Source organism: Spea bombifrons, chromosome 1, assembly GCF_027358695.1.
Source record: "Spea bombifrons isolate aSpeBom1 chromosome 1, aSpeBom1.2.pri, whole genome shotgun sequence".
NCBI classification, from domain to species: Eukaryota; Metazoa; Chordata; class Amphibia; order Anura; family Pelobatidae; genus Spea; species Spea bombifrons.
Window position 1 is genome coordinate 23514160 of NC_071087.1, and position 23937 is coordinate 23538096.

The 23937-nt window shown below is 39.8% G+C and overlaps 1 protein-coding gene across 1 annotated transcript in view; it reads right to left on the reverse strand.

Moving 5' to 3' along the window:
* Nucleotides 1–8381: 8381 nt before the first annotated feature.
* Nucleotides 8382–23937, reverse strand: part of LOC128473099 (uncharacterized) — a 38692-nt gene continuing 23136 nt past the window's right edge. Inside the window, exons 11-17 of the mRNA XM_053455153.1 lie at nucleotides 22201–22348; nucleotides 21993–22072; nucleotides 19217–19280; nucleotides 11783–11829; nucleotides 10430–10492; nucleotides 9839–9898; nucleotides 8382–8832 (exon numbers count right to left, since the gene is read on the reverse strand). Of these exons, the coding sequence (XP_053311128.1) occupies nucleotides 8599–8832; nucleotides 9839–9898; nucleotides 10430–10492; nucleotides 11783–11829; nucleotides 19217–19280; nucleotides 21993–22072; nucleotides 22201–22348 (696 nt within the window). The 3' untranslated portion in view covers nucleotides 8382–8598. The remainder of the gene's footprint in view (nucleotides 8833–9838; nucleotides 9899–10429; nucleotides 10493–11782; nucleotides 11830–19216; nucleotides 19281–21992; nucleotides 22073–22200; nucleotides 22349–23937) is intronic.

Below are 23937 nucleotides of genomic sequence, written 5' to 3' on the forward strand. Positions count from 1 at the left end.
TACATAGTTTTTCAGTCACTGTTATTTTTCTCAGAGCCCTACTGGCTTATCCTGATGTATATAATAGGTTGCAGGGTTTGAGCCCTGTAATATCTTACTTACCCTTTTGGGTTTGTAGCCAAACACAGCTTTGTGCTCCCCAAGGTACAACTGAAGTCTGCCATGTTCACCTCAGCTGATTTACTAACAGCTAATAAGCCCACTACACTGTGGTCTCCAGTAATGCTCCAGCTTTGGTACCCATGATATTAGGAATAAATAAAATAGTGGATAATTAGTAATACTGCAACCTTGTACAATAAAGGAAATGTATATAGTATAGCTGTATTAGCTCAATAAAAAAATGCAGCCTTTAATCAAAGTTGATACCTATCATTTGGTCAACCTAGAAAGTAAAGCCTAATAAGCTTTCCGGACCTTGGAGATGTCTTGGCTTCTGGATGCATTACATTTTCAAGATCAGCCTTTTCAGTTCCTAGTTTGATAATGATAAATAATAATAAGATTTGCACTTAGTATCTGTTTTTATTACTTTTTTTATTTTTATCCTAACACAAAAGTTAATAAGTTAAGTTTCTTATTGGCAAACCATTTAGAGCAAATTATTAAGTGTGACTAGGTATTACCAGAAGTCCAGTGCGTAAACAGACGTGTATGATGTTTAATGAACTAAGGAAACTAATACGTCATTAACATCTTCAGAGAGTATTTGGAGAGCAAGTGATTCATAATAGGGCATAAAGAAACCAGAGTAATGGGAATATAATTCTACTGACACAATACTTTAATTGATATGTGTATTTGTAGACATGTGCATGTGTCCCTTGTGTAAGCAGTGATATGTCAGCACAGTGCACTTATATGAACCACAAACCATCCGGGAAGTTACCTGCTGCTTATCAGTTAAGACAGAACAGGGTCCCACAGTGCCACCTTTACACCGAAACCAATTTTAAGTGCCATATTTGTCCCCAACATTTGCCATCTTCACCCCCATACAGCTTGCATGTGTCACCTTTTCCCCCAAACAAGCTTTTCAGTGCCCCCAAACAGCTTGTCTGCACCATCTTATTACCCAAACAGCTTACCCACACCTAGCGGCATTAAAAGGGTGGAAAAGTGGTCACAAGGGTTGCCTGGGCCTCTACTCTAGAGTTGCAAGACCTGCAATCATGATTGTTATGCACCTGTTGTTAGCCAAGCCTCATATAACATGTAAACCATAACTTCTAAGGTGCCAACACCTCTCCATAATTGGGGTAGTCAGGCCACTGTTCTTTAGTTGTTCATGGACTACAGATAGTATGATCCAATCCAGACTATGCACAAAGAACATCTCCATGGGGCTGTACAGTGTCACAATACCTTTCTTTAAAAGCATTAATGTGATAATTTTTTGTAATATGTGTGTGCATGTTGTAATATGTCGGCATTCAACGTGTCAAGCTTCTTACAATATTGCAACAGTGTATACTATAATGCATATTCTGAAATACACTCAGTATATAATGCATGCATAAACTGCAATAAATATTTCTTTCATTTGAATTTTCCAGCAAAGCTGTTTCACAATCATTTGCAAAAAAATAATTCTCTTTAATGATGACAGTAATGCCATAACATTAACTCATTTGTTAATTATTATTGTTTAAATCAATGCCATCAAATAAATAATAGTTATTGTCACGGTTCCAACCTGCAATCTAGGCTACTATATTATTTACATGAGACTGTAAGCTCGTTTGAGCAGAGCCCTCCTCACCTGTTGTCTCTGTAAGTCGAATTGTTATGTTACATACTACTTGTTGTGTCCTGTCCACCTATTGGACAGAGCTTAGGAATATGATGGTGCTATAGAAAACAATAAATAATAATAATTAGATGGGTTTTTTGGCTATTTCCACCTACAGCCTCTAGTGGCCACTCCTGGTTTTGGAACGCCTGCTCCAGTCTAATTGTATCAGTTAGGCCTTTTTATCCTGTGCAGCTCTGCCCTTTAAATACCTGCTGCTTTCTGCAAATGGGGCCTTTGCAATGTGGAGTGGTGTAGCCTTGTGTTGTGACTTTTGTCAATGGCCCCCTGATCTGTTGCTATTGTCCTGACCATAGGCTATCCAGTCTGTTCTGCCCTCCTGAGTAGTCGTAGTCTTGCCTTAGTCCAGCCCTTTCTCACTGCTTGGTCCTGCCTGTGCAAACCAGTCCTGTTTGCACTTATCAGTCCTGTCTGTACTATCCAGCCCCTGTCTGTACCAGTCATAAGTCATGTATCGTCGGGGACAGCCAGAGTCCATAGTATCCCCTGCAGCAAGGCTTCTACCTGACTTCCTTGCTCAGGTTTTGACCGTTATCTTATATTGTCATATACTCAGGGGAGAGCTGTCACCTTCTTTCCTGGGAGGCTGATAAAGCCAAGTTGCCCCCATCGCCCCTTGTGCATGCCTTCCCCAGTAACACATATAAGCACTGGCATTCATACACACAAACATATTCATGCTAACACACAAATACACATCCATGTTCACGCACAAACGTACACATACACATTGATGCTAACACACACTCCCTCTATCACACACACTTATACACACACTCACTCTAACTTACATACACAAAAACATATTCCCTCCCTTACCCTCTCTCTCTAACTCACTTTCACCTTCTATCACCCCATTACGTTACCACAGCATTTTTTAGGATCTGCAGACAGAGTGCGTGACAGAATTTGTTTTTACCGCAGGGCCATGTAAAGGGACGCCACCAGAAGTTTTGGTGCGCATTTGGTGATGCCCTCCCTCACACCACCAGAATTTTCTCTTTCACTCATCTTTTTAGGGCTGCAAGATGGAGCAGACAAGCCTTTGGGCGCAAAGATAGCACTGCAAGCAATTCAGGAACAAAGATGGTACAAACAAGCCGTCTGGGGGCACTGACAAGCCGTTTGGGCATAAAGATGGTGCAGACACGCACATAGACATAAAATACATTTTATATTATATAAATTATTGGGAAGTCATGGGAAACATGCTTATTTCAGATTTAGTGATATCTTAATATTATAACATATATACATTCATTACCACATCCTGGCCAGCTTGCCCCTTTATATGCATGAAAATGTACATACATACATGATAGAAGGTAAGAGGAGAAGAAGAAGGGGGAGATGGACAGACTGAATTATACACATTCACGTGTGTCCATAAAAAAATATTTTTAGTTCTGTGTTAGAATGGATTTCAGCTAATTTAACCCGATGTCCAACGGCTGTGATATAATTAGAGAACCATTCATGTTATAATATTGGCCTTCCCAAACAAAATGAATCCCTACTTATTCACTTCATTATGTATGACCCACTTAATTGCATACATTAATAATGTGCGCCCTAATTAATTGCAGCTTTCTAAATAATGAATATGACTACATGTAATGCATTAAATTTAATTTCTCAGATATTAAATACACCTTTTCATGTTTTCACACTATATCAGAAGAGTATATAAATAGATATTTATTTTAAGTATGAATCATTACCGCATCGTGATGTACCTTTTTCTTTTTAGTTTTCAGTTCAGTTGCACTATATTCTTATAGGGGACATGAAGAATGTGCCGACATCCTATATGATCACAGTGCGATTGTCAGGCTTGTACCCAGGATGACAGGGAAAAAAAATTTGAGTAACATTTATCACATACAGAACCAGAGGTGTTTGGACACTTCTTTTAATTAATGGGTTTGGTTATTTTTTCCACATGAGTTGGGTGTATTAAATCAAGCACGCATTAATTCAATCTCAATAGAAATACCTTGAGAAAGCTATATGTCAACTCTAATGGAGGAATTATGGTCTGAGGTTGTTTTTCATGATTGGGCCAGACCATTTAGTTCCAGCATTGGGACATAAACACGTTGTGATTAGTAAGCTAGGCACCATTGACTTGCATATTTGAATGCAGTACCTAGATTCAACCTGCAGGGGAGCTCAGAGTTCTCAGGAGAGACCCGCTTGGGAACGTGTTTACTTTTTTAATGGGTGCCACCATCTTGCAAGAGCCAAAATCGTTGATCGCCTCCCAACTTCTTTTCAACAGATGGCCGACTAGCATGTTAGCCTCGGAAGTCAGAGACAGGGTCCGGTCCAGAACATTGCCACCAAGGGAAAATGCATTTTGAGATCGTCAATATGTGTTCTCAGTGTCTATGCATGTTTATTAAGCTTCATGCGTATGTGCAGAAGACGTAGCCATGCTGCTTGCCAGATGACAGAAGCAGCTGCTGGGGATATGTGTGGCATTCTAAGTGAATCTTTATTGATCCATATAAAAGAAACTGGGCATGAGTGGGCATTTAAAGGGACTGTAGAAGGCAAAAGGGCAGGGGTAAATGAAACATATGTCTTATCTAGTCCTTAACATTACATTTTTTGAATTCTAAGAAACTTTTTGTTTTAAGAGCATCCAAGCCCTGTAAACGTACAATTGAGCCAGAGCTGCAAGGGGACATTGTGAAGCTATAATCCAGGAGTGGGCAATCTTTTAAGTTAAAAAGTTTAAGATGATCTGATAATGGTGTTGCCTGCAGTTACTCATAAGCGATATAAATTAGTTATTAAAAGAATATTATACTTTTTTAAAAAAATATATAATTTCCTGCCTATAAACCTCTGTTAAATATGTTGTGTTCCAAAACACGATTGGGAAGGCATTTGAACATAATTCTGCCTCAATGAGCAAGTATGCAATGCAGTGATCCAAAAGGTAACATGTTTTGAAGGCCTTTTACACCATGCGTAACTTTGCTACAGAAAATAGTGACACTGTTACTTGGTGTGTAAACTGACAATGTTTATGACAAAATCCTTCTTTATTTTTCAGCTTGCACCCTTTAGGTGTCAAGTGATTGGGCATTGAGTTTATTGTCTACTGTCCTGGCACAGAAAGGGTGCATTGGATGGATTGAAAGTGTACTTAGAGGTAGAGCTTTATTATATTTTAAATCCATGCCTTATATTATAGTGGATAGGGGGTGAGACAAGGGTACGTTTCATTCCTTCTCTTAGGCAAATTATAAGCCCTCACATGGGGCATTGTTAATAGCAGTACTTTGGAACGCCTTCTGTCTTTTCATTCATTTATTCATTCACTTTTTTTCTATTATGTGTGTGTAGTGCCTAGAAGAGAATTGTGAACTGACAGAGTGATGAAGTGTGGTGAAGGCATGTTGGTGTTGGTGAAAGGTTAACATATTTCATAGACAGATATTTACATAGAATTTCATGTATTACTAAAAGGTATAAAAGCGCAAGTTCCAGCAATGACAAGGCACTGCCATGGACTAGTGCCTGGTGCCTGGCATTAGCTCGGCTCGCTCTGTGAAGCTTTGAGGGTCTGCCAGTGCAGGAAGGGACGTAAGCATAATCTATTTCACACTCTCTCTCATTTGTTTCAGATTATTATACATGTTTTTTGATTTGGTTAATAAACTATATGCATGATTTCATCGCTCGAGTGAAGGTGCCATCTCTGTATCCTCGAACCTGTTAACCCCTGCCTATCCACACAGGTGTGTGCAGTCGGAAGTTAAAACAACGTGCATGAGCAGGGGCTATAAGGTGTAATTGAGGGCATGCAATTTAGGAGTTAACGCACATGAAGTTGCTTGTAGCTCACAAAAGTAAAAGTCTCAGAAAATCCCACGAGCTTGCAAACAACTCATATTTTAATAAATATGCAGGAGGCTTTACAGGGTTAATTAACCATTAACTTTTTAGTGAACATACCCAGTCGGTTGCCAAGTTGTGTCACAGGGCTCCAATCAGAAATTTCCAGGCCCAGTACTAATTTAGGTGCCCCCTTCCCATTACAGCCCATCATATTAATCAACCAAGGTACCCATCATATCAAAAAATAACACCCTTTTTACATGGAGCTACTCAAGTTCAAGAAATACACCCTCCCCTTTGTTATAAACCCCTAACTTAAAAACAATGCATTGGTATTCGTGGTACCGATGTGTGGTGAATATTGTAGAACCGTATGGCGGTCCTGCCCACGCAAGAACAGACCATACCATCTCAAGACTAATAGGCAGTAGACTATTTCATGGGTCTAACAAAGATAATGGATAACACGCGGAAAGGTAACATTTAATTATTGAGGAAAGATATTTTTTCTCGCACAAGTTCTTAGCTTATTTTTAATTTTATTAAACAAATAACTAATTTAAGAAGTTCTACCTTACTCAACTAACAATAATTCTAATTAGTACATGTAAAATAAAACTTTAACAATAGCACTAAAAAGTCTTATTTTTTCATATTTAATTTTCAACGTTAACAGCCTGATTTACAATATATTATCTCTGCAGCACATAATAAATTGACAAGTAAATTGGTTTGGCGTCCAGAGAGATTACAAATTACTTGCTAAACATGGGAAATGAGATGTACTGCCTTATAGTGCAATATTTTACTAATTAGCACAAAGAATCTTCTAAACACAAAAAGCCTCCAATGATTCACTAATAAGTTGATGAGCTCCTAGCAGGCATATCTCAAAACGAAAGCAGCTCTCCTCCGAGCTTTTAAGAACTTGTGTGAGATGAGGATTCATTCACATTTATCCGTGTTACTGTTCAGTACAACACCTTTGTGACCTTTGTGAACTTGATTCAGACACTTGATTATTGTGCGCAGACACCTGGCACCTTGGACAATATAAATGTCATTATATAATTTCATTTTATTTGTGATTTTGTATAGCAATTCTGTTTTTATGTGTTTACGGCACCATATCTCCTGACTAATGCGCAATTTAAGTAATTTTAGTAATCTACGTAAAGCTTATTCTGAAAAAAAAAATCTTGTATTTTTCCTGGCAAATTGCTCAATACAACTGAAAAATAAACTGTCGTTGCAAATAACGTGGTGTTTTTGTATTTTAGTATAGTTTTTTTTTTTACAACCTGGCACTAATTATTGTGTTTTTCTGTGGTTTTAATAAAGGCTCTACCGATCCCGAGAAAAAACAAATGTATAATTTGTGCGGGTACATCAAACTTGGAAAAGGGGAATCATGCTTTAACAAATATATGGTAAAAATGACAAGAAAAAAAGTCTGTCCTGAAGGGGATACGCTGTAGTTATGGTCACCGTATTCTCCCCATCCCTAGAACTTTTTTTTCTAAGAAGATGAGAATAAACTATAAACGATAACTTATCTAGATTATGGTCAGCAGCTGAATAGTTAATTGCAACATGTTTAATCATTTTGAAACCCTGTCTTTTCTTAGTGAACATATTTGAATGTTTTGTAACCATTTTGTATATTTTCTTGAAGATATTTATTGATTTATATAGCGGCATCATACTATGTAGCGCTGCACACAGGAATTGATGGAAATGTGGAAATGGCATCTTTATTTATACAGTTTACTATATGTTTGTTTTATTATCATGTCTTTTTTCTCTCAATCAGCATAATAGACAGAATTAAATAGGATATATATATAGATATAGATATATATATATATAGATATATCTATATATATATATATCTATATATCTATATAGATATATAGCTATATATCTATATAGATATATAGCTATATATCTATATAGATATATAGATATATATATATATAGATATATCTATATATATATATATCTATATCTATATATATCTATATATCTATATAGATATATAGCTATATATCTATATAGATATATAGCTATATATCTATATAGATATATAGATATATATATAATGCAGTTTTACAGTAATACGATTGCATTAAAGTGAATCATAGACTGTAACTCTGTATGTTTTTCTTGTTTGGAAAAAGCAATGAATAGATTATAAAAAATTATAGATATTGTTGCCCAAGATGAATTAAAATTTAGAAACAGACAAAACAACTTTTAAATGTGTAATATTAGGATATTAGTTTAGGACACCAAAGGTTCCCCGGTGACAAAAAGCAGTGGAATAGAAAACGACAATAATACCACAAATGAGGATACGTTCTAAAGTTGTATTCATTTGGCTTGGGTTTTATATATAGCACAAACATTATTTACATCTCATTAGGACCTGTGCTTGCTACCGCTGCTTACTGTATCTATCAGCAGATTAGGAAACAAACAGGAAGATTTAGAAATAAGGTAGAATCCCTGGCTGATCGGATGCGTTTCCATGGTCCTGATGTAATGATAGACTGACTAAGAGAAATTAAAAGACATGCCTGAATACTTTAAGATAGCATAAAGGTGAAATATGAAAAATGTGGTAAACAGTGAATTTAGACATGAAAAAGCTATCTTAATGAACACGCATCGTAAATTTAGGCAGTCATTTTTGTGAAAAAAGATGAGAAAAATGACAGGTTAACGGGAAGTTTTATTAAAAACGGAAATGAACTAAACTTGAGCCCCGTGTTTTCTTTCAAAAAGATGTGCGTATAAGTTAATAAAGGCAATAAAAATGTATAAGAAATGTATTTTATTGAAACCGAAAATAATTTTTCCTCCAGATTTAGCACTATGTACCAGATATGCCAGTTTTTTGTTTTGTTTTATGAATTACCACCTAAGCGTTATCACGATGAGGGGTATTGCTTGAAATATTGCCGTCTCGTGCGTCTAATGAGCTGCTGCCCAATTACTTTGTCCTTATAGACGCTCCATGCCTGGTGTCTCGCGTAGTACTCCCTGATCATGGCCTCTGTAGGGAATGAGCTGACCAGTTCTTGGGCATCACGTCTGGACTTGGCAGGAGCTTCTTCCAGGAACAACTTTTTGGGGATGAAAATACACTCGGCCCCTTCACTTATCTGCCAAATAAAGAAAAATTCAAATAATAAAAAGGGCTGAAAAAAATAATTATTCTAATTATTGTTATTCAGATTTTTTAAGTATAAATTACAAGTAAATTAAAAAATATTTAAATAATTTTAGCACTGTGAATATGTAGTAATTATGTTTCCATAATGTTTCCAAGTAGTACGATGGAAAAGTGGGAAAAAAGTGTTTGTATATTGGGCTAGCGTGCCAGTGGGGTACACAGAAGACCATAACCAGCACTTAATATTCTCCAATCACGATAATAAAAATGTCTCGCTGTAATAAGGTTTAGATTTAATCCGTGTGCACTATCCCTAGTGGATTCTGCATCTTGATCTGGACCTTGCTAATGAGTAAGAGGCAGATCAAGGTGCGAAACACAAGCTTTTGTAACATTTGCATCAACGATGCAAATAAGGGTGAGATAACCTACCTCCTCTGGTGAATATAAAGAAATATGGCATCAGCAACAACATTCAAATGACACCTGATGTCCCAAACCCTGCAAATATTACTTCTTGAAACATGTCATAGTCTAAAACTAGACGGTCAGAGGTTTACATGTAATGTAAAGAAGTTTTACTTTACTGAGAGGGTGTTAGATACATGGGACAGCCTCACATCAGAAGTGGTAGTGGCTAATATGGTGAGGGAACTTAAACATACATGGGATAGGTATAACGCTATCCTGAATCTAAGACAAGATAAGAACTGTCTAAGACCTGAGTCTTACATCAAGAGAAATGTTCGCACTAGATGGGGCGAAAAGTTCTTACCTCAAATGGTCAAATAAGTTTCTTTCCTTTTTCCTATTTTCTGTTGGCCTGAAGCCATGTGACTCAGTGATAGGTTGAAAAGCTTTATTACAACGTCGGCAGAATTACGTTGGTAAAAGTTTTTATTCTTCCGTGCTTTATAGCAAACCTGAACAAACATTGCACTAATTTGTTCATTTAAGTGAAAATAAATGGCCACTTATACATCCAAATAACGTACCAGACTAAATCGGAGATCCTGGCACTTCCTTGTATTTTGTCCTGTTGCCTCTGCCAGACCCTATATGATGGATATGAACATTGTTCAATTAAAATGTCTTCAATTATTTGAAGTAAATGCCAACTAATATTTATGTATTACATTTTACATATAAAAATCTAACAGAGAAAACCTACCAAGGTCAGCGATGCTAATTTGTAAAATTCTATCACAGATACATAGTTATATAGTAACTAAGTTAATAAGGTTGAAAAAGACATATAGTCGATCAAGTTCAACCAGTCCACAAACTTATATTAGCTGATCCAGGAGAAGTTGTTTGATTCCAAGGCAGTCGGACTCCCCCTGGATCAACATTACCTTATCTGCCTTTACGTGTGATGGACATCGAGGGTAACCATCAAGCTGCTGTTCTGGCAGGGTATGCACTATGGCATTCACTGGTCCAGTACCATATATTGGCTAACCCTAGCATTGCCAAAAAAATCAGTTCGCTGTACATGTGATCATTTTTTTTTTAAAAAAAAGGTACTTTTGGTGAGTTTCAATATATAACTAGGCAGAGTTTAAGAATTAAATACTAAAACTTACAAAGATGCCTCCCTGTTCCAGAGTTCCAACAGTTATAAAGCGTGTAGCAGATGGTCTAGTCACCTACATCAAAGAAATAAACGTGCAACAGCTGCATAAACCCACTTTAAATGTTATTTTGTTGGACTTTATACAGTGAAAATGTTTAATCAGAAACAATTACTATTGCTCTAAACGTATTTGGAGTTTTCACAGGGTTCTATTACTTACCCCGGAGACTCTGGGTCAAACCCACTGAGTTCCCAGGCATGGTTATGCATTTTGTAAAAAAAATTATATATTGGGTTCCTATTTCACACAAAGTTATCGCAAATGCTACACTCAGAAGAACCAAATCAAATCTATTTAAATGAATTGTGTCCTGCCTCCTTAAAATAACAGATTTGGATAATGTATTCATTTGCCACTTTACATATTTTTTTATATTTTTGTAGGTATTGAGAGATAATTTTATAGGAATAAGAAAAGCTGTGTTTAAATTACATGTTTCACTTTTCAATTAAAAAACTCTCCACATTGTCTTTAAATTTTATTGTTCCTAATGCGTCTTTCTTTTTTTATATTGGAGCTGAAATTGCAAAACCAGGCGGATAGAACACATTTCCACAAAATCCATGTAACACAATATTTTAATTAGCAAAAGAGCAGCACCTTTCTTCCAGTTATTCACGGAAATACGTAAAATGATGTATTTTAGGCACTTTTCAAATAAAAGTAAAGTGCACTTTTGTGGCAGTATTTTAAGGTTAGAGAATAGATTAGAATGAATGAATGGACAAACTTTAAAAAGGAATACAAAGGGGAGAAAGTAAGAGGGAGCGTGGAATTAATTACAGAATGTTGGTGAGAATAAGGAAGAAAAAGGTACAGAATGTACACATGTAATAATTAGAACATGCAATAAAACAGAATGTTTGTGAGAAGAATAATGAGGATGAGGAAGAAGAATATGTACATGAAAGAATGATTAGGTAAGGAAAGAAAGGTGATGCACAATGTTTGTTGGGAAGAGGTTAGAAAAGAGCTATAGAATGTTTGTGAGGGTTGGTAGGATTAAAAGAAAAGAAAGAAGTACAGGGAAGTCAGATAAACCACCAGGAAAGTTGGTGCCAGTTGGTGCCCTTTGGTTCTCATGATGCTCTGGCAGGGTATGTACTGTGGCATTCACTGGTCAAGTACCATGTATTGGCTAACCTTAGCATTGGCAAACAAATCAGTTTGCCTCCCCCGCTAGATAACCAAAGACAGTGTCCCAAGCTTACCACCCCAAGAAATGTGTATGTAAAAGCCTGATAACCCAGGGTCCATGGCCAGCTTTGAGTTTCATTGGATGGTTTATTACTAAAAACTTACTTTCTCCAAGGAGCATCTCCCCTTTTCACAATTTCTTACATCTGCAGCTAAACAGAAGGCAAGTTATTATATGGGCTGTTAAAATAAATATGTTGATGTAAAATGTAATTAATTGGTATCAAATGGCTTGAAAGCATAGAACAGTCTTAATTCTAAATCATACAGTAATTACAAATTGCACAATCAATTGTCTTAAAGTTAAACAAGGCATTGATGCAGCCAGACAAGGGTATAGTCATCGTTATGGCTATTATTCTATTGTAAGTATGTCATTTTGATTCAATATTGGTTTGGCAAACAGCAATAATGTAATTAACTTTTTTTTTCACAGCCGAAATTAAAAATAAACTATTGTACCTTCTTAAATACAAGGATGTCTTCTGTGAAGTTAAGAAAACAGCAGTGTCGATTCAAACATATAGCAGTAAACCAACAATTGTCTATAAGCTGATTAAAAACCAAGGGTTCAGTGTTTTGCATTTCACATTAGATAACTAGTGCACCTCTAATATGGCCATTATCTAACCCAAACAACCTAACTTTTAGATGAAGACATGTCTCTCAAAAGGAGTTTTGGGCAACTTTAACCTCCCTCACCCTAATGGGCAGAGGGTGGAGGGCATAGATGCCCCCTCAAGTCTATTGTATTTATTTTTACCCCACCCCACTTCTGGATATTGGATGAGTTTGGGACTGATCTTCAAGTGGTCCAAGCTTCCAAAGAGTTTTGTCCCTGACTCTACAAAGAGGTGATCAGCTCAAGCTGCAAGACATGGTCATCATCATCACTGGGCATTTAGTGAACAGACATCTTGGTTAGATGGAAAAGAACTCGGTATATTAAAAACCAATTACAATAAACCATATCAATGGAATAGATAATTAAGGCTTTGAAAAATAGATGGAATAATAGCCAGTGTTGAAACCAAACTCGCTTCTGATATAGCAACCACAACATCTGAAAGGGTTTTAGCTTCTGAGAGTACCAGATGTATGAGTTGTTGACCAAAGAATAGAATACTGTGATAGTTTATCAGCGCCTTTGGGATTTTAAAAAGACATTTCTTTTAACAATACTGCATATCAGAAAGACAATAACAGAAGTAAGCAAAAAATCTAGAGCTCAAAGAATCTATGCATATTACCGTATTTGCTCGATTATAAGACGAGGTTTTTTTCAGAGCAAATGCTCTGAAAAATACCCCTCGTCTTCTAATCGGGGTCGTCTTCTAATCAGACCTCAAATAGAGGTCTGATTAGGAGACTAAGATCCAGATCCCCCGCACTGCTGCAGGGGACCTGGATCCTCCTGTCTCACCCCCCCCCATCATACACACACTTACCGGTGCTTCCTTGCTTCCTACTGCGTTGCCGGGGCAGCGGGTTGACGTCTACGCGATCCGCGTAGACAACGTCCGCTGCAGCCGGAAGGAGGTGTGGCTAGCAGCGGGGGTTGTCTGCGTCCGTCGCATAGACCTTCCCCGACTGTCAGAGATTAGAGTTCCCCGCACCGGTGCCGCACCGGTGCGGGGAACTTTGATCTCTGACAGCCGGGGAAAGTATACGCGACGGACGCATACAAACCCCCGCTGCTAGCCACACCTCCTTCCGGCTGCAGCAGAAGGCGACGTCAACCCGCTGCCCCGGCTGGAAGCACCGGTAAGAGAGGGGGGAGAGCGGGGGAAGGGGGGTGAGAGAGGGGGGGAGAGAGAGAGTGTGTGTGTGTGTGTGTGTGTGTGTGTGTGTGTTAGTTAGTTAAATGGGGGTATAGGGTGTGTGTGTGTGTTAAATGGGGGCATAGGGCATTTCTGGAGTGGCGTTAAGGGGGGATTTAATAGCGCACTCTGCCTCCTGAAATGCCTTATACCTCCCTATATGCCACTCTGCCCCATAATATGCCTTTTAGCCCCCTAAATGGCAGAGTGGCATATAGGGGTATAAGGCATTTCTGGAGGCAGAGTGCTCTATACAATGCCTTTTAACTCCCATAATGTCACTCTGCCTCCTGAAATGCCTTATACCTCCCTATATGCCACTCTGCCCCATAATATGCATTTTAACCCCCTAAATGCCAGAATGGGATATAGGGGTATAAGGCATTTCTGGAGGCAGAGTGGCACATAGGGGGTCAAAAGGCATACCATGGGGCACAGTGGCATATAGAGGGTTAAAAGGCATATCATGGGCCACAGTGCCATATTGGAGTGGCAAGCCTGGGGGCAGATGTGCGTAACTGGGGGACAGGTTGGAAAATACAAGAAATAAAAACAAAAAAAATCTTTTTCTCAATCATAGCTTTTATTAAAAAAAATAGTTTACATGAATTAACATTTACTGGTAAAACTTTTTTCCTTTGGGGTCGTCTTATATTCAGGCTTTTTCTTTTTTTCCTAAGTTAATATTCAGATTTTGGGGGGTCGTCTTATAATCAGGGTCGTCTTATAATCGAGCAAATATGGTATAAATGCTGTATGGAGAGCTGATGATCTCACATAGTCAATATGAAATTGCATGTAAAAAAATACTAAATAAAATTATGGAGGCCCAAGTGCCTAAAATCACAGATGTCTAAGGACTTATTGCCCCTTTTATAGCTTGTCATGTGTTGAATCATTTGTGGATTTATTCACACTCAGTGGGACTGTAACACAAATGTTCTCTATTTGTCTCTCTATCAGTCATATAATAGAATGCCATTTGGTGTAGCATAGTCATCATACATAGGCAGAAAGTAAGTGGAGTGGAAGCTCCTCTTCTTTCACCTTTTGTCATTATCCTAAAAAAGTGGTTGTGTTCTAGGCACCCGCCTCATTATGAGGATCTGGCCTTTAATAGCTGGCATCAAGAAACATAGCAGTAAACGATTTGGGAGGTTACTAAAGCCATCTCAAATTTTCTCATATGACGATAAAGATGAGGGTGGCTTCCAGAACTTTACTTATATCTGCGCCAAGGCATAGGTACAACTATTGCCACCACTCTGTAAAAATATTAAAATAAGAGGCTATGGGGCAAGCAGCTGGATAATGCAAATAACAAATGCTAAGCCTAAATAGATGTGCAGATTATTGTGGCAAAGGGTAAATCTACAATTAAACAACAACAAAAAAAACCACTCTTGTAGGAATGCCACAGCTCTTATTTTCAAATCCTGCGACTCCTCCACCTGGCCACTTGAATAATCAACAGGTAGCAATAATCACATCAAATGCTGAACAAAACGACTCAAATTTCAACATCAAACAACAAAAAGGAATGGGACTGAAATCTCATCAATCCAATATGAATAGAAACAATGAGAACTTTGTCTCCCAAAGTCCCACAGAAACATTTAAAGGCATAGGCAATTTAGACCTAGGGTGGCACACTGGAAGGGGAAGCAACCCAACTACGGGTGACTTCTGCTTCTCTAGCCTGATCTCCTTATCATACTCCAGTGCAGAGGTCCAGGATATGATGTAGTATCTCAGTATTCTGCACTGTACATCCTTACAAGACATTTCATTCTCACACCCCTCAGCCAGCAGGGAGCAGCTACCCTCAGCAAGGTAAGTGCATGGTGTCAACTAATAAGAGGAAGAGTATCACCGTCATTAATATATCAGCCTAGCTGGCACAATACCTTACATTTACTAACTATAAATACACATAAAAAGTACATGTTAGCTGTCAGGGGCGTAACTAGACCCCTCAGGGCCCGGGTGCGAGAATCTGTTAAGGGCCCCCCACCCCCCCAAAAAAACATGATTTTTACCCAACAATTTTTTTTCAACAAATTCAATTTACATATTGAATCATTTCTGTAAAAAAATCAAAGAAAAAGGGGCGCATGTTCAAAGGGCATAATCAAAGAAAAAGGGGCGCATGTACATAGGGCCCTTTTTGTACATGCGCCCCTTTTTCTTTGAATACATAAATAATCTTTCCACCAAAACAGCCTGACTGTGGCATTTTTGCCACCAAAACAGCCCGCCTGTGGCATCTTTGCCACCAAAACACCCCGCCTGTGGCATCTTTGGCCCCATAACAGCCCGCCTGTGGCATCTTTGGCCCCATAACAGCCCTCCTGTGGCATCTTTGCCACCATAACAGCCCTCCTGTGGCATCTTTGGCCCCATAACAGCCCGCCTGTGGCATCTTTGGCCCCATAACAGCCCGCCTGTGGCATCTTTGCCACCATAACAGCCCTCCTGTGGCATCTTTGCCACCATAACAGCCCTCCTGTGGCATCTTTGCCACCATAACAGCCCGCCTGTGGCATCTTTGGCCCCATAACAGCCCGCCTGTGGCATCTTTGGCCCCATAACAGCCCGCCTGTGGCATCTTTGCCACCATAACAGCCCTCCTGTGGCATCTTTGGCCCCAAAACAGCCCTCCTGTGGCATCTTTGGCCCCAAAACAGCACTCCTGTGGCATCTTTGGCCCCAAAACAGCCCGCCTGTGGCATCTTTGCCACCAAAACAGCCCGCCTGTGGCATCTTTGCCACCAAAACAGCCCGCCTGTGGCATCTTTGCCACCAAAACACCCCGCCTGTGGCATCTTTGGCCCCATAACAGCCCGCCTGTGGCATCTTTGGCCCCATAACAGCCCTCCTGTGGCATCTTTGCCACCATAACAGCCCTCCTGTGGCATCTTTGGCCCCATAACAGCCCGCCTGTGGCATCTTTGGCCCCATAACAGCCCGCCTGTGGCATCTTTGCCACCATAACAGCCCTCCTGTGGCATCTTTGCCACCATAACAGCCCTCCTGTGGCATCTTTGCCACCATAACAGCCCGCCTGTGGCATCTTTGGCCCCATAACAGCCCGCCTGTGGCATCTTTGGCCCCATAACAGCCCGCCTGTGGCATCTTTGCCACCATAACAGCCCTCCTGTGGCATCTTTGGCCCCAAAACAGCCCTCCTGTGGCATCTTTGGCCCCAAAACAGCACTCCTGTGGCATCTTTGGCCCCAAAACAGCCCGCCTGTGGCATCTTTGCCACCAAAACAGCCCGCCTGTGGCATCTTTGCCACCAAAACAGCCCGCCTGTGGCATCTTTGGCCCCATAACAGCCCGCCTGTGGCATCTTTGGCCCCATAACAGCCCACCTGTGGCATCTTTGCCACCATAACAGCCCTCCTGTGGCATCTTTGCCACCGTAACAGCCCTCCTGTGGCATCTTTGGCCTCATAACAGCCCGCCTTTGGCATCTTTGGCCCCATAACAGCCCTCCTGTGGCATCTTTGCCACCAAAACAGCCCGTCTGTGGCATCTTTGCCACCAAAACAGCCTGACTGTGGTATCTTTGCCCCCCCCCTTACACATCCATGCTATCTCTCACACACACACACACACATATATATTAATTCACAAATATTTACTCACTAATTCACAGATAATCCATTCAATCATTCAGATATTCATACATTGATACTCATTAATTCCCTCATTCAGATACTCATTTACATATACTCATTCACAAACATTCATTCACTCACTCCTTCACAGATATTCATTAATTCTCTCACTCAATCTCAAATACTCCTTCATGCAGCCTCCCCTTACCTGAACAACCGAAGATGTAAAAAGTATGTGCCGCTCGGCGCTCGCAGACCAACTTGTTCAGTGCATAGGGGGAAGCAGATGCGCAGCAGGGTCATGTGACGTACGTCACGTGACTGTTGGATTCCTGCGTCCCCCGGCATCCTCGTCTGCCAGTAAGTAGCGGCCCCCCGCGGAATTAATCGTGGGGGTTGCCCGGGCCCCCTAGAGTGGCGGGCCCGGTAGCAGCTGCTGCAGGGTTAAGGGGCAAGTGCCCCTTTTGCCCTGAGTTATAGACGGCCGTAGAGGCCGCATAGGCCCAGTCAGTCCGGTCCTGACTGGGCCTATGCGGCCTCTACGGCCGTCTATAACTCATAGACCTTGGGGCCCCTTGCCGCCGGGGCCCGATTTCGGGCGGCCCCTTGGCTTGGGCCCCCCTGCCACCGGGGCCCGGTCGCAGTCGCGACCCCTGCGACCCCGGTAGTTCCGCCACTGTTAGCTGTTTAACATGGGTATAGATAGACAGCTCATTCTATTTTGGCAGATGATTTAATTGTCTGAGATCAACAAGTCTTTCTTCTATATTGTCAAAGCAATTAATTAAGTAGCTAACTTGTTCCACACTCAAAGTGGTTTCATAAGACAAAGTTTGTGACTAACACAAAGAGTTCTAATGAGCACTGGGAAGAATTTTCACCCCACTGTGCTAATATTAAACATTAAATGTGACATATTTAAAATGTATAAAAGGATAAATCTTTTTGCGTCAAAAAAACCCCCCAAAAAACATTAATGAAAACTTCTTGTGATAAAAGTCTTGTGCTGATAATAAAAATGGTTTGCAGTAGTAGTTTGCAATTTGTAGAATGTAGCAACAAGTTACTGCTATCTATTCAGATTCTCAAATCCTCAAACGGTTAGATGATTCATAATTCCCATCATTCACTGTATTTATTGGGGATATATGTGCAGAAGCTTATTCTCCAAATATACTTTGCAGGGTTAATACAACCAGACCTCTGAGGTCTGACTACTTTCTGTTTACTTGTTCATCAGGCATTAAAATCCTTGCTTGGTCTAGTCAGCAGTTGGAGCTTCTGCGGATATTGATTTCTCTGCTGAGGATTGCTCTGTACCCTTTTAGATATAATGGCAGAAAACATTTAAAGGGGCAGTAATGTCTCAAGCCCAGTGGTAGTAAATGGGGGCTTACCTGTCATAAAATGAAAAATGCTCCTTTAAAATGCCAATGTTTCGAAGACTCACCACTCTTTGGGAATGTACCCTTTCAGTTACCGTTATGTGAAAAAGAAAGTACACTCTGTACACCCTCTTTAGTACATAACAATCATCTGTTCCTTAGCAAGTCTAAAAAATTAGGTAAATACAACCTCAGATGAACAACACATGACATATTACACCGTGCCATGAATAATTCAGCAAAAATAAAGCCAAAATGGAGAAGACATTCTATTTGCAAATCTAGTAGCTAGAGATGGAGAAGAATCCCTCTATGGATTTGCAAGAGGGGGTCATACAAAAATGTAAAAGATCATATGTATTAAAGCACTTACGATGGCTGGGGTTTCTCTTTAAGGGGACTTGTGGTTGCACATTACTGTATTTGTACAGGTTAAGACATAACTCCACGAATCACCTCCCTCTTCTCACAGACTACTGTTATTTTATTTTATTTATTTCCCCCAGGCTGATATAACGCTATAATTATACGTTCAACCTAAAACATCTACAATTTGCTGTTTGCTCTTAAAAGTGAGTGTTCTCGCTATGTTCTCATAAGTCATTCCAAATTCCATGATGCAATTAGAAGCTTTGTGAAATAAAACAGGCATTCCCAGATTTAGACTTGAGTCATCTAAGCATCCCTATGTTGTCCCTGTAGATTTATTACCTTTAATGTCCAAATCACAGTTCTCCTTTCTGTCTCTTAATGAGAAGGTTGATGGTCCAGCTGTCTAAAAACCATTAAACAGAAATAAATGACAGTTATTTGTCTCAAAGTTATATAGTTTTCCTTTGAGCTCTTGTAACTAGTGTCAGGGCACACGTAGATAGACCTCTTGCTGTCTGTCATTAAGCCCTGTTATTGTGGCCACGGTATATACTTTATATATCAAAAGCTGGCTCCCTTTAATTATCGTGTAAGACCCCTAAACGAGAATGTGATGAAAAACCACCCCACTGTTATTTTTATAAATCAGAGATTAAAATTGTCTTTGGGCTTTGCCCTTATATCTAAATTTAATAGAAACTGAATACCTTTGCGTACCATTAAGAGTCAAGTATAAAAAGATATGTGCTTAGTAATGTAACCTACCTTAGATCACACATTAAATTCAAACACATATTAAACTCATTCCTCATCCACCTTAACCTGATATAGTTTCATTGAAAGAGGTGATTTATATCAGTGTATATAATTCTGGGACGTGAGAGTGTTTAATAAAGAATACTTAGATTCTTCTGGTATGGTAAACATTGGTTTTAAATCATCGTGTACACCATGGTTATGGACACACGTGTCACTTCATAAAGGGTGCAATAAAATTGTCTTATTTATATAGATATTTAATGCGACATTACCTGGATATAAGATGCACTAGGTTTTTAGAGCATTTAGGGAAAAAAATAACAATTGTTGCTTGTATTTTAAAGATAATATGTAGAATTTGATAGTAGATAAAGAATCATTAAGTCCATCCAGTCTTCCCATTCTCCCTTTCGTAAAGACTTAAGCCTTAACCAGCCTACTGTAGGTGACTCTTGTCATGTTGGGGTTGCAGTCAAGTGTCCTTGCTGTCACTAATTTCTTCCAGTGCCGCCTTTCTTGGGAACTATTATTTTTAGTTTATTTCTACAGTTCTGTACCAGCCATCCACGGATAAACCTCATGTTGAACTGAAATACCTTGATTAACTACAATGACACACGCATACAGCATTCTTCAAGCAATAGGATTTATGATTCATTCTTGACATATGCCTTCTACTACCTAAGAATTGACAATAATAATAATAGATACATGTCATAAGACTGGTGGCATTTACAGGAATACAAAGTGATCATAGCAGAGTGTTTTAAATGCACTAAAGATACCATAAAGGTACTATTACTCTGATATTCATAGATCTCTATCACCATCTAAATGAAGGATCGGTTATGGCAGACTGCGACCTATAGTTTTGTGCTACTGAGATAATTAAATTCCAGTTGTTTTTTTTATATAATTTGTGAATTCCAGCACGCTGGTAAAGGCTGCCAGTTACAGACAGCTGTTCAGGGCCAGTCCTAGACCACATGGCACCCCAGGCGAGAAAATTCTCTTACACCCTGCCATTTATTTATGTGGATAGCAATATTTTTAAGGCCTAGCAGCAATGAGTAGTGAGGAAGCTGAACAGAATATGATGCAGAGAAATGATTTCTTATGCTGCCATAGCCGAGTCAGGTACGCATGGTACATCACACCGGGCCACAGGAGATAATTGCTCTGCCCCTCTACCCTGTGCCGCTTCTTCACTGCCCAGTCCTCTGCTCCATGCATGTCTCTGTATGGATCACCTTCCTGGCTCATACACTCAAACGCACATACTCGGTCTAGAACCATACTCTAACACACATTCAAACACTATACACTGACACTCCCATACATACTCATTCTAACGCTATACACTGATACACTACACTGTACACTAACACACATTCAGTTTAACACTGTACACTGATACCCTCCACACGCAATCTTACCCCATGCACTAACACTCAACACAGTCCAACACTGTACTCTGGCACCCCCCACATGCCCATTCTGACACCATACACTGACACTTTCTCTGCTTTCTCATTATAGCTCTCCTTTTTCTTAATCTCTCTTCTTTCTAATTTTCTTTCTTATTTCTCATTATTTCTCACCGTTCTCCACATCTCTGCCCTTTTCCCCCATGCCTTACCTTTCTCCCTCTCCTTTTCTGTCTTCTTGATTCTCGTGGTAGGAACATGAAGTCTGTCCCTGCAGACCTCTGTTTCAGTTGTCTGTCGCTCTCAGCATCAATTGCCGACACACAGTGGGAGGGAGCGCAAAAGCAGATTTCTGTATCAACAGACCTTGCTCTTCCTTCATTTTGGGCCGGTTAGATGGAGATTCATGATCTGCCCAACCAGCCCGACTCCTCCAGCGGTAGGCCCCCTGATTAACGCACCCCAAATGGCTGCCATGGCCTCCTGCTACTAAGACTGGCCTTGCAGGTATAAAACATATAGAGTGCTGATTTTAGGTTTTCCAGCAGGTTGCATTACAGATAATCAATAGACCTTGTTGTGTGCCCATTTACATTATTTAATTTAATGCAGGGTACAAAACCTAAAGTTTCTGTCTATGTTTTTTATTGTATTTGAGAACCAAAGTACTTTTTGGGTGGACCGCTAGAACACAACTTTTCACACATACTGTATCACTACATTCCCACAGCTTAAAGATACTACCAAAGCAGTGTGTTTAGTTTCAGTGATACTGTTTATTGTGAGCTTATTGTGTGCATGGTATACAGTGTACTGTGATTGTAAATAATGTAATTTTTTTTGATGTTTAGATGGTTCTGCCCCTAAAAGGGTTGCCCTGTAAAGTGTTATATGTTGTTATATTTAGGACACAGATAAGATGCCCATACCTGAGGTCGTTGTCTCATGTGCATTTGTTTAGATACTGTTCTAATGGAAGCAGAATATGATGTCCGTGGTAACACTGGCCCTAGGGAAAAACAAAAAGATGTGAAAATGTGAACTATAAAAACTGTACAAAAAAAGGCTGATGCATGTTGAAAGACAGCCATGTTGGAGGAATTACACCTGTATTATTAGCCACAAAAATTGTCTTACTTTCAAATGTGTAAGGAGAGCAATCTCTGTTCTCCAGAAGAAATGGTATTGTGGGAAACCTTTCCAAAAGAGAAGAGTAGTTCTTTGAGGATCCCGACTCTGCCAACAGTCTGTCTGGTGTGAGCTGAACCACAATCAGACATCTTCCCTATGGAGAAATAGGACGTCAACTCATACAATACGTTATATCATGGAAACATTACTAACACCTCTTCCACTGACATGATCACGGATAATTATATTATCAGTTCCACCAGACTCGCAACTAAGGTTATATGAACTAAGAATTTCCACAAACTAATACCTTATTGTGGTTGCAGCAGTAACATGAATACTTAAATGAATACAAATATAACAATTGAGAATAATGAAGCTTTTCTAAAAAAAACTAGCAGTCCCAGATAAATGTACTGGTCATCCCAATTTATGAGATAACAGTGCGCAATTTCTGCCACTCCTGTTCCTTACCATTATTTAAGAAAACAGGGAATCATCCAAAACATATTTGACTCTGCTAAACACAGCTTGATGCCATATTTGCTGAAATTAACACTTATGCAGCACAATATGCAATTAACTGCAGCATTAGAAATATCATTCCTACTGTTGGGTGCAAAAACGTGTCCCTGATACCTGTGTATGACCCATACAGAGATACCTCGCTCCCTAGCCTAACCAACACCAAAAGTGACAACTTAAATTACTAGTACCAGCATTAACCCTGCCTCTGGACAATTCTCTGCAGGACTCTATGGACGCTGTTGTTCTCCCCACTTGCATCCTTGCTTTCAGACCATTTACACTGCTTTCATTTGGGGAAGCAAGTTAAATAGATGTAAGCACCATTCTTTTTTATGACTGCCCTTTTTTTTTTTATTTTACAGCCGAGAAGAGAGAGAGAGAGGGCGCCGAGTGGTTTTATCTTACCAAGTTGTCAGTGTTATGGAACCATTATATATATCAGCAAGAAACGCTTATTGCTTTAATGAATATAAGCTGGCCTCGACCAATAAAGGGTTACACCTCACGCAGATATGTGAGAGACGCAAGTAGCAGTGTATTCAGTTATCTATATTTTACTAACCGCAAGCGCCATTCTGGCTATATCTTGTTGCAGGAAAGTATCTAATATTTGTTTCTAACGGTTTTCTGCCTTTCTGCCTATTTCCGCATAGTTTCAGGATTAACCAATTAATAAGCTTTACGTAACCTGACGTCCCGCTCGGCGCCCCTCTCTCTCTCCTCTGCGAGCCCTCTAGCTCGGTCTCGGTGCCGGCTTGTAATGTTGAGCGCCGGAAGATGATGTCATTTCCGGCGCTCAGAATTACAAGCCGGCACCGAGACCGAGCAGGGAGACTCACCGCAGGACTGCTGAAAGGTAAGTACGGGGGGGGGTAGATAATGGGGGGGGGGTGGCAGGGAGAGGAAGGGTAGATAATGGGGGGGCGGCAGGGAGAAGAAGGGTAGATAATGGGGGAGCGGCAGGGAGAGGAAGGGTACATAATGGGGGGGGCGGCATTTTAAACTTCGCCCAATGCGGCATTTTGTCTTGGGCCGGCCCTGTATATTCTTGCTTTCCTTCCCCTTAACTCATCCATTCAACTTAATGTCCATAATGGAGCCCACCTATTTTGTTGCCATCTCAACTCAGACCCAAATGGTTTCTCATTCATTTTCCGGACTCTTATACTGACATGGTTGCCTAATTTGAGGTCAAATAAATATATAAGTATTAAC